Genomic DNA, 14,497 nt, shown 5'->3' with positions numbered 1-14,497 from the left:
GAATGCCAAGTTCTTTTACGGAGGACCAATTACCGATGTCTTACACTCTCTTGCCTGCAGTCTCGCTACGGAACCCAAAGAACCAGAATTTGAACCTTGTAAGCAATTGTAGATCTTTCATGTAAGCGTATGATGCTCCTTGTTCGATTCTACTCCTATCCACTATAGTCACTACTAGAGCAGCATTTCACTTCAAGCCACCGATTCTGTGGTTTCTTGCTTACAAGAATTTGTTTGAGAAATGAATCTAGACTCAACCTTATGACAGCCCCGTAACTCTGAAAATGCTAAAAACCGGTCATACTTGTTATGTTTTACAACGAAAAAAACAAACAAACAAACATTATTCAAGCGCTGACGAGGAAATGTAGCCATGATACTAAATAATTATGGTTGATTCATTAAATTCGGGAAATTTCAATGATACGCTTCGCTAACCTTGTCGGAATCATTTTTCAATCAAATAGTCACGTAAAACTGAACTTAAAATGTGCCGGGGCTCCGGGGCGACATATATGCTCGTGAGGATTTAGTGTGTTCAATCAAATATTCTCTGATCGACATCTTATGTGGCCTATACGGACAAGGCTCTATTTCTTCGCAATGGGTCAACAAACCTCAAGATTACAGGCACCTCTTCGAAGACTCGATTGATAATTGGGCAGGGTTCCGTCTGAGTATGCATTTACCATTCTCACCTTTTTCTCTCTGTGTGTGTGTGTAAATGTCGACGTCAATCAGGGCCTGGTTCCACTGACCTCATGGATGCTTTCCAGTCTCTTGCCAGTACTCTGACTCTCCTCAAAACGGAAATGGCTGGTCAGGTAAGCTCGGAAATCCTTTCGTGAATTAAAACGGTCATCTGTGCAGTCGTCGTGCATTTGTCTCGTTTTCTTCTTGCTTATGTATTCACGTAGTAGTTGTCGGATAACCGGACCGGAAAGGTGTAGATCAATACCGGTACAACTAATCATGGATTACTTACTTATGCGTACCCAAATGTAATATTTCAACGTAGCAATGTTGTAGTGTTTCAGTGTTATATTTTTGATATTGAAGGGCTGTGAACAACAAACTGTTAATGGAAGAGTAGCATTTTGAAGTTACAAATATTTTCACCAGCTTGTTCGAGCATTCCGCAGCTAAGTAGCAGGAAAATTTTGTCTGTAAGGGATCCTTATCTAGGCCTATTAGTAAACAGAACCAGCCAGGAATTACGGTCGAATCTAGAGACGAACAGAATTGATATTGACATTCAGGTTCGCCGAATTTCGACATACTCGCCGAATGAATCGGACGATGGCAGCTGCGGAACATGGCAGCAGTGGCAGCGTGGGTCCAGTGCCGTATATATACGGCACTGCGTTGGTCCATGCAACAGCGTCCCCTTGAATCCTGCGCCTGTCTATCACTGATTTATCAAACTTTTCATTTCAGACTCGCGAGATTCAGCGTCTTCGGCATACGATGGAAACCTGCAGAATGTGTGGTAAGATTTCATTGCATACTTTCTAGTATTAAATTGTCTCTATTTTTTTCCTCACAACTGACTATTATAATATGAAAAATACTGTGGGAGACAGACTATCATTAACGTTATATTCTGACTTGGAGCCAGATTGTTATTGTATATTAGAATAGTTTGCCCTCAGATTATTGTTTTGTATTTGTTTTTGCTTTTTGAAGCCAGTCCCTATACGCCACAAACACGATAAACACCGCAATAAGATGTCATGAAGCAAGAGGTTGAGAAAGCTGATATTTCTTTGTTCAGTACCTTGCTCGCTTGCTGTTACCAATACGGAATACACCCGCTTCTTGCGAATATAACATGAAGAGTCTTTTCTCCACTTTTGTCCTAATATGGAATGTAATTTTATACACGGTTTAGTAGTTAACTAGCACAGAATTGCGTGGGATTCTGCTGTGTAATCTAATGCAACCACTTCATTATGGTATTTACTCTTTGATACATTGTTGTGGCAATTTCGTTTTGCGTTAATTCTAATCGACTGCCTGATTATCTATTGTTGCCAAGGGTACGAGCAAATCGACCTTAGTTCTACTGACCTTCCCTTCACTACTTTTGAATTCACTTTGTAGGCCTATATACAATGCCTACAACGCGCCTATCAAACAGTCAATATTGACTTCGAGAAGATGACAAATAAGGCCACCTTTGAAGTGTTCACACATTTAATATTTGGAGATGTAAGCAAAAGTAATTTGGACCATCTAAATCAAGCATCATCATTGTTCTGAATTATACCAGTATCATTCTTGGACTTATCGAAATAATGATGACACAATGAAAAGAAATGTTTACCGCCGTTTGAAATGTTGCCAAGTAAAAATTGATTGTTGATACTTTATTTTCAGTAGCTCATGCCAGAAGAAAAAAAAAACGATTTAAAATGGTTCAAAATTACCTCACGTCCCTTTGCTTATGCCATTTTCACCCGTTACTTACATTCCCCAAAGACTCCTTTGTCACACCATTATATACTTCTTTTTTTTTTTGTATTTACTTGCCCAATTCTGTTGAAAACCGAAAGAGTAATAATAATATCAGAGTGATTTTCGCCCCGATGCCGTAATATGGATTTATTCATGCTATCATTCTTTCCCTATGAAACAGATCATTTGATAGCTCTTTGGTTAGGAATCGATTACTAAGAATCGTGTATATCCTAAACGTCTGGGCAATATAAAGCCTCAATATTGCATGATGAATAACTGCTGATCTTGATCGAGTGACTCCTCCCCTTCCCTTTGCATTATAATCTTCGAAAAGGGAATCAAAGCAATAAACTGACACACTAACTTTGAATGCTTCTTCCTTTAACCTTGCCCGGTCTGCCTCCCTCTACCGTCGTGTGACAGACAGCACCGATTATTTTACTTCAGGTCCGCAGACCATCATCTCACAAGATTGTAGCACGAACCCGTGCTTCCCCGGGGTCATGTGTTTCGACGACCCGGAAGGCAACGGCTACCGCTGCGGCCAGTGTCCAGCTGGCTACCGAGGAAACGGCACTCACTGTCATGACATCAACGAGGTGGGAATAAAGCAAGAATGGTCAGCAACAGAATCAATCGACAAAATCTCGCAAACTCTCATTTTGACGTTTCCCCTAAATGTTATATGTCAAAATCTTGTATACATATTTGAATAAATGCAGAATCAAGCATCTAGAAAGTACATCTAAGCTCAGGTGTATTAATGATCAGTGAATCGAAGCACTAACAGAAAGTAAAGCTTCAGTCAGACTAGCTATCAAACACTATAGTAATGTTCACCCTCCGAATAGGCAGAATCTCTAAGGTTCGAAGTAACATGGTTTTCTGCGTTTAGGTACTTGAGATCGTGTCTTGTCTAAAGATAAGAAATTTCAGTGATGAATTACAGATAATAATCCTTTTGTACCCCTTTTGACCATGGACCAAATGCAAGAAATGACAACTGAGGATAGCATTACCTCTGTAGGAGCGAAATCATTATGTTCTAAGTGAAAGGACGAAACATTTCAATCTTGCAAAAAGAACGACATTTTTTGACACTCCATCCACATGTTTCTCACGGTTGAAGTATGATACATTATCCTCTTGCCCTGAAACGATGTTTATTTATTTTTACTTCGTCCAAAATGTCGCATGGTCGACACATTTAATATACAAGACAAGGCTTCACTCCAAGCGGACAGCATCCATTTTTTGTCGTAGACTCAAAATACTCAGAGAAAGTTATTTGGGAAAACTTCCGCTTTAGTGATGGAAATTTCGATGTTTGTCTAGTGTATTGAGGCGTCTCCATGTTCGCGCGTGGTCGACTGCGTCAATCTAGTCCCGGGATTCCGGTGCCCACCGTGTCCGTCCGGCTTCATCGGGCTGGGTCTGGAAGGAATTGGTCTCGAAGCAGCTGTGAGGAACAGACAGGTAAATAAAAAATGAAAACATCACATAACACTTTATAGTCTGGATTTAACAGTACTACTGCAAATATCAAACTCGAATATCACTATGTAAAGATCATCAATTTTGGCGCATGCCACACGAGTCTCATTCAGATGTGCCATGGAAGTCTGCCAACAGCAACTGACCAGTGGGTGCTCCTCATCAAACAGATGTATTAATTGTAAATTTGCAAACTTTGCATGCTTTGAGTTTTTTTTTCCTTCTAGTTATGTACTTTAGTCTTTTTAGGCATTTCACAATTTGACGTTAGCACAGTTAGCACATTTTCGTTCAAGCAAAAGCAAAAGCAAAAAATGAAAATTTTAAAACATATTATTTTTCTTTGTGAAGTCATCTTGCAATGTCGTTCTTATCACCCTAGATTTGTGACGATATCAACGAATGTGAACGCAATAATGGCGGCTGCGTTGAGAATTCATACTGCATCAACACCATGGTATGTCAGAACGTATGCTTCTTTCTGTCAAAGAAAAAAAAAGTATCGTATTTTCTCTGACCTCTCCTTGCTTAGTCACTTTATCTAGTCTTTCGTTTTGGTGTTCAATGACTCAACCCTTTACAATACACGATCGATAACAAACAAGAAAATAATGGCTCAGAAAGGAGAGAAGCAACATAAGGTAGATACCTCCTCTGAAATGTAACAACGAAACATCTAAAAGAACCATTAAAGATAATCAACTTTCTGGCTAAGTACACGTGTGGACTGTGAAGTCAAATAAAGTTTAGTGATAGAGAGGCAGGTCTGGTTACATTATACATGTCATCTGCAAATTTGGACGGCTTTATTTCAAGTCAGTTTCAAATGATATTCAGACAGCAGAAGTTGAGAGAATATCTCCCATGCAATGACACCCATATTCTCTTTTTCCTTGTAGGGATCATATTACTGCGGAGACTGTATGCACGGCTTTGAGGGCAACCAGACAGTTGGCTGTAAGGAGCACAATACTTGTCCGAATGGGGCTCGTAGCCCCTGTCACCCCAAGGCAGAGTGCCTGATTCATCGGAATGGTGCTTACACCTGTGAGGTGAGTGGATCCTACCAAGGAGGCACTCTTCTGTCTTTTTCTACGCCGTACTAAGCATCTGTGTCCCCTTTACCCTTAAAACTGGTTCGCACCCAATAAACATTCACGTTGTTCAGACAAACATAAAATTCTTTTGAATAAAAAGAAAGGCGAATTTGCCAGTACTTTGATGTGCAACCAAATATTCGGAAAATTGTTTGTTTGTGTTCAACAAGGATTACATGGTGTTTAATTAGGATATGATTACAGTGGTCAACAGTGTTAGGCCTACACATATGCGTAATAAATGCGTATGTGTTTCTCCATGATAATCAGTATCGTTTGTCTGCATATGCAGGTCTGTTTGTGCATCAAAAGTTAAATTCTTACTATGATCTATCTCCATCTTCTTACATCAGTACGTGTAAGTAGATACACTGGTCCTTTTCCATGTCCTTTTGAATGATAGTGGGTAAAATATGCTTTTATCTTAAGTCTTTTGTGATTGCCTTTGCTTTCCGCGATAGTGCATCGTTGGCTGGGCAGGTGACGGTTACGATTGTACTATCGATACCGATCTCGACGGTTTTCCCGACAACGAGCTCAACTGCTGGGACAAACACTGTCGAAAGGTAAGGAACACTCTATGGGATGTAAATCTTGCCTGCAAAGGCACTAGAATAAAAAGCAACTTTCTAGGTCTCTCACGAGCTAACGATTTTCATGGATATTAGTACTGTTGTTGTTTATTTGTTGTTTCTTAAAGTAAAGCTTCTGTGTCGGAGAGCATGGGGTAATTGCGTCGTTCTCTGCTCATTTCCAATTTATTTCGATTATTTGTCTTAAAATCCCAGTCCTGTTGACGGCATATGATCTAGATTCACCTGGGCATTTGAGCCTTGAGTGCATAGCACATTATGATATGCTCTATTGCACAGGGGGGAGAATGCACTTCGAGAAAATAAGATGTACAGAAGTTTCATGGCGATTTAGTGAAATAGTTGAAATGAGAAAAGGTATGAGACTGCTAATGTCTCTGCGTTGTAAAGATGTGGCACTGTTTACATTTTAAAGAAATTTGAAAATTGTTCTCTACGTCGTGTTTCGCCCAGGACAACTGCGTTTACATCCCCAACAGTGGACAAGAAAACCAAGATGGTGACGAGATGGGCGATATTTGTGACCCTGACGCAGACAACGACGGGATACCAAACGGGCCGGTAAGACATTTATCTTATTCCCTTACTACCAAGGTCTATTTTAAAGATTTTTTTCAAAGTTATTTGTCAGTAGATGCCTCTATGAATGATGGATTTTCTTAATAGAGTTAAGAATATGACAGCAACAGCTATAGAATCAGAGTAGGTTGTGTGTGTCTTTTTTTCGAGTTTTAATTGGTTCGAATGTAAAGAGCCGATCATATTTTGTCGTCATAGAGACCATAATGTTGATATTTAAATTAATTCTTTCGTGTACCTGTTATGTTGCTTGCCCATATTCCATAGTCTGCTGTGTACACAAAATAAAACGAAATGTGTGAGCGCGTAGTGTAATCGATAGAACGTAACCAATGGTAACGAAGATACTTCATTCAGAGAATACGACTATGGTTACGATCCACGTACAATATGGGGAATAGATTTAGAGGCCCACACAAGACATCATTATTCTCTTGATTCTCGCGCCTTAGCTAATTTTAAGATCACTTAATTGACATTCACAATGCCAGTCACCGACCATGCGTTGTATGTTACGCCACTAACGTAAAGGCAGGGCTAACAGCATGTTAGCTTAGAAACATCATTCCTTTTTTTTTCTTGTACCTCAATGACTGTGAAATGATTTCAAACGTGCATAATCCAAACACGTCAGCCTGTTCCAAGAGTCACCGACGCATGTTAACATGTGTTGCAGTCCGTGCTTGGCATCCACACAACCACAAATCAAAAACCTCTTCAATATGCATGTGATAAACATTCGATAAGTTGTTACTTTACGAAATTGCTGACGTAGGACAACTGCCCTCTTGTGGCCAACCCGGATCAAGTCAGCACGAACGACGGAGATGAAGTGGGCGAGAGATGCGACAACTGTCCGATGACGCCGAACCCAAGGCAGATCAACACCGATGGCGACGAGTACGGAGACGAGTGTGATGATGACAAAGATAACGATGGTAAATTGTGCATATACATTGTACTCATCCTCGATGATCGTTTCATATACATGTATACTAATACAGATGCATAGTGGATTTTGCCTGAAGTCAATAAAACAGCACATAATAATTTTACAGCGCCACTTTAAAATGTATCAGATCAATACTCTCCATGTCAAAGGATAGTCATACAATATTTGATCTTTCTGTCAGTAATGATCAAGTAAGCAGCTATTCCAAACACACTATAACTATGGAATGGAGTTGCCCAGAATAATATTTTTTCCACCCTGCGAATGTTCTGAAATTGGCAGTTCCGCTGTTCTAACCCCCGTCTCATATAACAGGTATCCTGAATATCTACGACAACTGCGAAATCGTTCCAAATACTTTACAAGCCGACACCGACGGGGACGGTTTTGGCGATGTCTGCGACAACTGTCCAATGGATTATAATCCCGATCAGGTAGGCCGCATTCTATCACCTGTTCAAAGAATTAATTGCTTCATTGAGAACATAAATAGGACTTGCGGAGGAGTACCTAAAGAGCATTCCCTCATCTGATTTTTGTATAATCTGAATAAAACAAAAACATGTTTTTAGCCGAAGTTTGCTAAATTGAGGTATTTAGGTCACTGACAAAGGTTATAGATCGTACTAGTTTTCTTCACAGTGAAGCAAAATGTCACGACAGCTGATCAGCATGCCATGTTTCAATACTGTGATGATGGCTGATGGATGTATACAGCGAATGTTTTCGAGCATCCGTGGCAGAAGTCAGAAGCCGATTCGCTTCACGCAGTGAACGCAGGGATAGGCGTCTATCTTTTGTCTGCCTTGAACATGGAGTATAATATGCTGAATGTGAAGGATGGAGAACAGTTTTTTTTTTTTTTTTTTATATGTATGTATGTATATATGTTTGTCTGTGTATGTGTGGATACGTACGTATGCATTGATTATGCTGATATATATCAAGCGATATTGTTTGTATGTATCGACAGAATAATACCGATTCTGACCTGCTTGGGGACGTCTGTGACAACAACGAGGACGCGTAAGTATGAATGATAGGAACAATGACGTCATTGTCACAAAAGAGTCTCATTGGTAGACTCCTAGATCTTTTGCTCCCACTATGTTGCTGATGGTATAACATGGAAAAAAAACCCAACTTATTCGAAGAAATATAAGTACATAGTCTAAATATTACCAATGTGACGTCCACTTTTAATAGAAGAAAAGTGTAATTGGTTTTTGCAACAAAACAAGCTCACGTCTAGTTACCTTTACCAATGCCTTAAAATCGATATTAATGGTAGAAGATCATTACTCTAGCATTGATATCAATGTGTTTTGGCAGAAGAAAGCAAGCCTATGTATCTATATCAGTGGAGTCATGTGATGAATGAATCATTCCGTCTCTTGGCAGCGATGATGACGGTATTCAGGACAACCTGGACAACTGCCCGAAGATTGCCAACAACCCTCAACTGGACGCAGATGGCGATGGCATTGGTGAGAACACGCTCTATCCTCGTCCTTCGTTGAATTTGTGCCGGAAATACTGGCTGATATAATTCACACAAACATGTCCTTTATCAAAACAAAAAGAAAACGCACATGCGTGCTGTAGATTCGAATCCTCCAAAAAAGCGTAGACATGATTACACCTCCACCCTTTCCTGCAATCTAAAGTCTGTTTTGATTGAATATTCAATATTCACGAACTAAATGTAAAATATAAACAAACAACAAAACAAATGAATAAACAAACAAACAAACAGAGGGTGCTCACAAACATGTCAAGAAAAAAAAAAAACAAAAGCAACAACCACACCCCAACCCTTTCTGTATGAATGTTACAGCTGTAATAAATTTTTCATGTACCGGTAATTTTCACTTAAGTGCCAATACAAAACGTGAGAACAAGTAGACTTAAACTTGAACTCTGAAGAATAGAATCCAAACTAACAATATCACTGAGTAAACTTAGACTTGATATCACTCAAACCACCGAACTTTCTCGGTTTCTCACGCTCCGTTAATACTGATGTCAATTTCCATTCACAGGTGACGCGTGCGATGATGATGACGACAACGACAGGGTGTATGACGTCATTGACAACTGCAGAATTGTCTACAATCCTGAACAGGATGACGGTGATGGTGAGCGTCCATTTCAACTTTTTTACTATGATTTTTACAATTATCATTATCTTTCCTCCAATGCCATGACTGTGCAAAGTAAAAAAAAAAAAAAACAACAACAACAACCTGACACACAAAGTTACAGATATTGAGGATAAAACCAATAATATATCTTGCGAATGGCATTTGTACGTTTATGACACTCATCGCACATTCTAAACCGAACTTTAAATATCATTTACAAAATGATATTATTTCAAGAGGCATGATTTATTCAATACTCAGGATCAAAGTTTCATACCAGACATTTCTATAAGGTATATGTGCGGAATGGTATATCCACCTATTCACGGAGCTAACCTCACACAACACGCATGACTAGCATGGAAACTGTACTTCATTCTCTGCAGAGGACGGCCACGGAGATGCATGCGACAGCGACTTTGATAAAGACGGTGTCATTGACACCGAGGATGCTTGCCCAGAAAACCCCAACATCTACAGCACTGACCTTCGCACCTACCAGACGGTGGTCTTGGACCCGGAAGGGGAGGCCCAGGTGGATCCTCGATGGATCGTATTTGACGAGGTATATGCAGAGAATAATCAGTAACATGTCAGATAATTGACTTACCTGAGATATTTCAGCAGCGGTATGTGTGTGTCAGAAATGATGTGAATACAGGCCCGACTAACTTTCATGAACTTCTTGAAATTAAGTCCTGGTCTCTGTCATCGTAGTAGATTTGTGAACACTCCAATAGATGACTTATTTTCGAAAACACGCATTACATTAAACGATTGACAAATTGTCCTACATCGCCGTAAATAAGCACTGAATTGATCAGTGTTTTAGTAGCAGCCACATGACAAAAGAAATCATGGGCGTACATACTCGAGCAGGATTCGAACCTACGACCTCCTGATCTCCGGAGAGGTGCCTTATCCCCAAGACACCTGTGGCTATACTTCTAAAACCTGATCAATTCAGTGCTTATTTACGACGATGTAGGGTAATTCGTCCATCAGTTGCAATAACAAACAACTCGATGTAAGAATTATTTAATGTTGTTGAACGAGTTGATGATCGTAAGTAGCGTTCAGTGAGGCGGGGCAAGCTTTATTACAAGTTTATATATCTCTGGTTACACCTACGTCTCCTTCCCATCCCCCCCCCCCCCCCCACACACACACACACAAACATAAACAGGGTCGCCAGATCATCCAGACAATCAATAGCGATCCTGGACTAGCCATATCTTACCAGGCCTTCGACGGTGTCGACTTTTCGGGCACCTTCTACGTCAATACCCGGACGGACGACGACTTTGCCGGCTTCGTCTTCGGATACCAGGATTCCGCCAGCTTCTACGTGTTGATGTGGAAGCAGGGGCCCCAGACTTACTGGGAAGCTGCGCCATTCAGGGCCGTTGGGGAACCGGGATTTCAGCTCAAGGTATTTCATATGTGTACACATTACACATACACATACCATATTTGAAAACTGTTATCATGATCCTTTCTTTCGAGAGATAACGAAATGAATATTATGATAATTATATTATAGCCTATACATAATAGCGCCTGTAGGCACATAAGCGCTTCTAGGTACATGTATACATTGAAAAATACATACAGGAAAATTCAAAACAGACAAATGTGGAATTAAAAAGGATATATACCAAGCAAACAAAATATGAAGTTGCAAGATTTTCACAGTTAATGACCATGTTTTGAAGTGCCCTCGAGACATAAAAGGAGCCAAATTCAAACAAAATTAATGCTCTTACAAACTGACAAGATTCGTTTTACATATGATAATATGCAAAACGAATCTTGTCAGTTTGTTTTAAGATACGTACGCCGTACCTGCTGTTGTTCTATATATTATGTAGAACAACAGCAGGTACGGCGTATGTATCTTAAAACAAACAGTGAGCTGTCGCGGGTATCTTAAATACATTAATAATCAACAAAATTAAAATAAATTCATGTGTTTGTCTATGTTGATATTAATCATACATACATGTACATGTATTTTAGTTACTGTCTAAGAATGTTTCCTACTCATTTGCGAATTTGCGTATTCATTTTTTTTTTTTTGCGAGTAAAAAAAAAAAATTGAACATTGAAACTGCGCCATCAGCAGCAGTATGAAGTTCACAAGACACTGACTACATTACCAAAAATATAATCTATACCAGTGGAAAACCATCCATGCGACATTCAGCCTGGATTTTTTGGCTCTGACATTGAACACGTTGAAAGGGCTGATGTCATTGACTCTTTGTTTCACTAGGTCGTCAAATCAGAAACTGGACCGGGAGAAATGATGAGAAACGCTTTGTGGCATACGGGTGACACACCAGGCCAAGTAAGTATTAAAAAAACAAAAACAAAAAACAAACTGCAATATGAATTACCAATAAGTTTTTTTTTTTCATTCTACCTTTTTTTCCCCATTAGATTTGGCATTCCGGGTTTTTTATTTTTATTTTACGAATGCTATGATCACCATGACAACAAGTTCATTAGTTATTACATCCGTTTTCTCCAGGAATTCAAGTCATGATTTTTAGCTGTCTTGTATTACGAAGGCAAGATGTCTTATTGATCTTTGACAAAGGATTATTCCACGTGATACTCTTATCAATGCAGATGAAAAAAAAATCTCAAAAGAAAATAACTTCCTCTAAATAAAATCTGACATCAAAGAGCAAGTGCACTTTGCCCTGTCAGCATGAAACAGGCACTTCTACCTTGTACATTCATCAACACATCGCTCCTAATTACTCTTGTCCTTGCTTATGGAATATTGTTAAAGATGCTGTATTTAAAAGGTATTGTTAATTGCAGGAGCATGGATAAAGTGTAAGGTTATATTGGCTTAGTAGATGATGTTTATATTAAAGATGAAAGACTGATGATACACGCCGCATATTCAAGTACAATATTCCATGACAAGAGGGCCTGTATAATCTGTTGTGCATCCGATGATATTCACCTTACCACTACGATTTATACCTTTAGGTTCGGCTGCTCTGGAAAGACCCTAATAACCAAGGCTGGAAGGACCACGTTGCCTACAGGTGGAAGGTTCTCCACAGACCTTCTATCGGACTCATTAGGTATGATTGCTATATAACGTGGACAGAGAATACGTGGACGTACTTGCTATTACAAATCTACGATTCGTGGACGGTGTAATGAGGAACTACCAGTAGATTACTACAATACCAAAATCCCGAAATGTTGGTTTCCGATTCGAAGTATGTAGGCCTACATGATTACGTCAAAGTGGCCAGAATGAAACAAATCTTGTATTACGAATGGTAGAATTGCACATTTCTTCAGCTAAATGTGTATTGTAACGGTGCCAAACAGATTATAAATGACAAGTCTTTACGATAAGCATAAAGAAATTGATAGTAACAGTCACAAGTTTTGTAAAACCTGAAATACGATAAATGCGAAATACTGCAGTACCAGCATGAAATGATGAAGGTAGCGTAGCGTTTGAAATTCATCACATCAAAATCTGAGGTTGATTTTATTATCGAGTAAGTAGTTCCGTGATGTCATGATTGGTTGGATGAAGACATGATTGATAAGTAGGCCTATTTGTCTTTTTCTCTTTCGGGAATAGAGTGTACCTGTACGAGGCTGATCGCCTGATTGCTGATTCGGGTTACCTCGTGGACACAACAATGAGGGGTGGACGAGTTGGTCTCTTCTGTTTCTCCCAGGAAGACATCATCTGGTCGAGGATGACCTACAAATGCAACGGTAAGTTTGCTACACCTATTCACAATGATAGTTCTTGCCACTAAAGTTACATCATTTGATCAATCATCTATCATTTTGACTTATATCCTTTCCCCTATTATATCTTAAAGGGCAGCTTTACTGAGCGCTTGCCTATAAAGATGAGATGTTTTGTGATATACTGCATGTGTTGAATAATGGATTGCCCTGGATATGCCGTCCCCTCGTCGTAAGAGCTATATTTAGATGATTTCATCATGTTTTAATGTATAGGTTGTTTACATGAAAAATACAACTCCAGTATCATCTGTGTAATTTCACCTTCTCATTAACGAGTCTTTAGCCTTGACTTTCAAAGGAAATCGCTTACCGAGAGTTGCTGTTTGACTCTACATGCTCTTTGCCCTCAGGTTACATTTTTTGTCATTATAACAAAACAAACTCACGCAGCAACATTTTCAAGAGTTCCCTACGTTTTATGTTTGTTTGTTTGCTTTCTTCAATTTGATGCAGATAAAATACCAGCAGATTACACCGAGGTCAGACCAGTAAACTAAAAAGCGAGAGCTCATGATTCAAACCAAGCTCCCGAGGAAAAGCCAAGGACAAAGCTGTAAGGACTCTAAATGAAGGGCTTTAAAGCCGTGCAGAATGATTTACAAAAAAAAAAAGTAAACAAAAATGATTAAAATGTCGGCTGAGATTTCTGTAAGTTAAATTCTGTTGTTAAACTAATGACGCGAAAGTGCAAGGCAACCAGCGGCGATCGTCAAAGTGACCGTGGAATTGAGGGAAAAAAAAAAAACAACTGGTGATACATTGACAGTGAATGATCTACTTCGAGAGAGAAGTATGAGAGTTGTGAGGATGCATCCACGAAGAAACAAGGACGTGAGCTTCTTTGGCACAGCACAGCTTTGGTGTAACAATGATGAAATTGGAACGTGCCAAACAGCGTAGTTTGTTCGCGTCTGTTCAAAATCTTGAGAGATAAAATCTGCAGTGTCAGAAGTTTTTTTTTTTTTGTTCATGGATTTGTGCGTGTATTTCTTTTTCTTCTGTAGATTTCGCAGAATTAGCTAAATGTTACTTTCATTAAGATGTAGCTAATTCTTGTTTTGCTCAAATAAAAAGCGACATCAGAGTCAGAAGTCACGTCTTGTAAGATTTGAGTGAGATCATCTTTACACTATTATTGGCATGTGTCCTTTGGAAATGCATTCATGAAAAAAAGATCTTTCAATATACATTTGTGACAGTCTCCTTGAAGTTTACAAACGGCGATGTTGTTGTAAATACCTGCCCCCTTTTCATGATGAGTTTGATTGTACACTTATATCGTAAGCACTCTAAAACCATGTTTTAAAGCTTAAAATTAAATACGAAATATACAGATCTTTATCTTTAAACGAATCGAGTGTATAGTAGCGTAGGACA

General features: G+C 39.2%; 1 protein-coding gene across 1 annotated transcript; it reads left to right on the top strand.

Annotated features, from left to right (window-relative positions):
* The first annotated feature begins 767 nt into the window (after positions 1-767).
* Positions 768-13,845, top strand: LOC140230396 (cartilage oligomeric matrix protein-like). Its single transcript, XM_072310545.1, has 19 exons — positions 768-824; positions 1,438-1,489; positions 2,908-3,059; positions 3,796-3,936; positions 4,337-4,411; positions 4,854-5,006; positions 5,513-5,617; positions 6,098-6,205; positions 6,999-7,161; positions 7,491-7,609; positions 8,149-8,201; positions 8,577-8,662; positions 9,218-9,313; positions 9,706-9,884; positions 10,506-10,751; positions 11,595-11,669; positions 12,326-12,423; positions 12,942-13,081; positions 13,574-13,845. The coding sequence occupies exons 1-19, from the start codon at positions 813-815 to the stop codon at positions 13,615-13,617; spliced, it is 2,097 nt and encodes a 698-aa protein (XP_072166646.1). The 5' UTR covers positions 768-812; the 3' UTR covers positions 13,618-13,845.
* Positions 13,846-14,497: the final 652 nt, after the last annotated feature.

The sequence above is a fragment of the Diadema setosum genome, chromosome 7, assembly GCF_964275005.1.
Source record: "Diadema setosum chromosome 7, eeDiaSeto1, whole genome shotgun sequence".
Classification (NCBI taxonomy): domain Eukaryota; kingdom Metazoa; phylum Echinodermata; class Echinoidea; order Diadematoida; family Diadematidae; genus Diadema; species Diadema setosum.
Note: the sequence above shows the minus strand (reverse complement) of the source record. Positions and strands in the feature narration are given on the sequence as shown.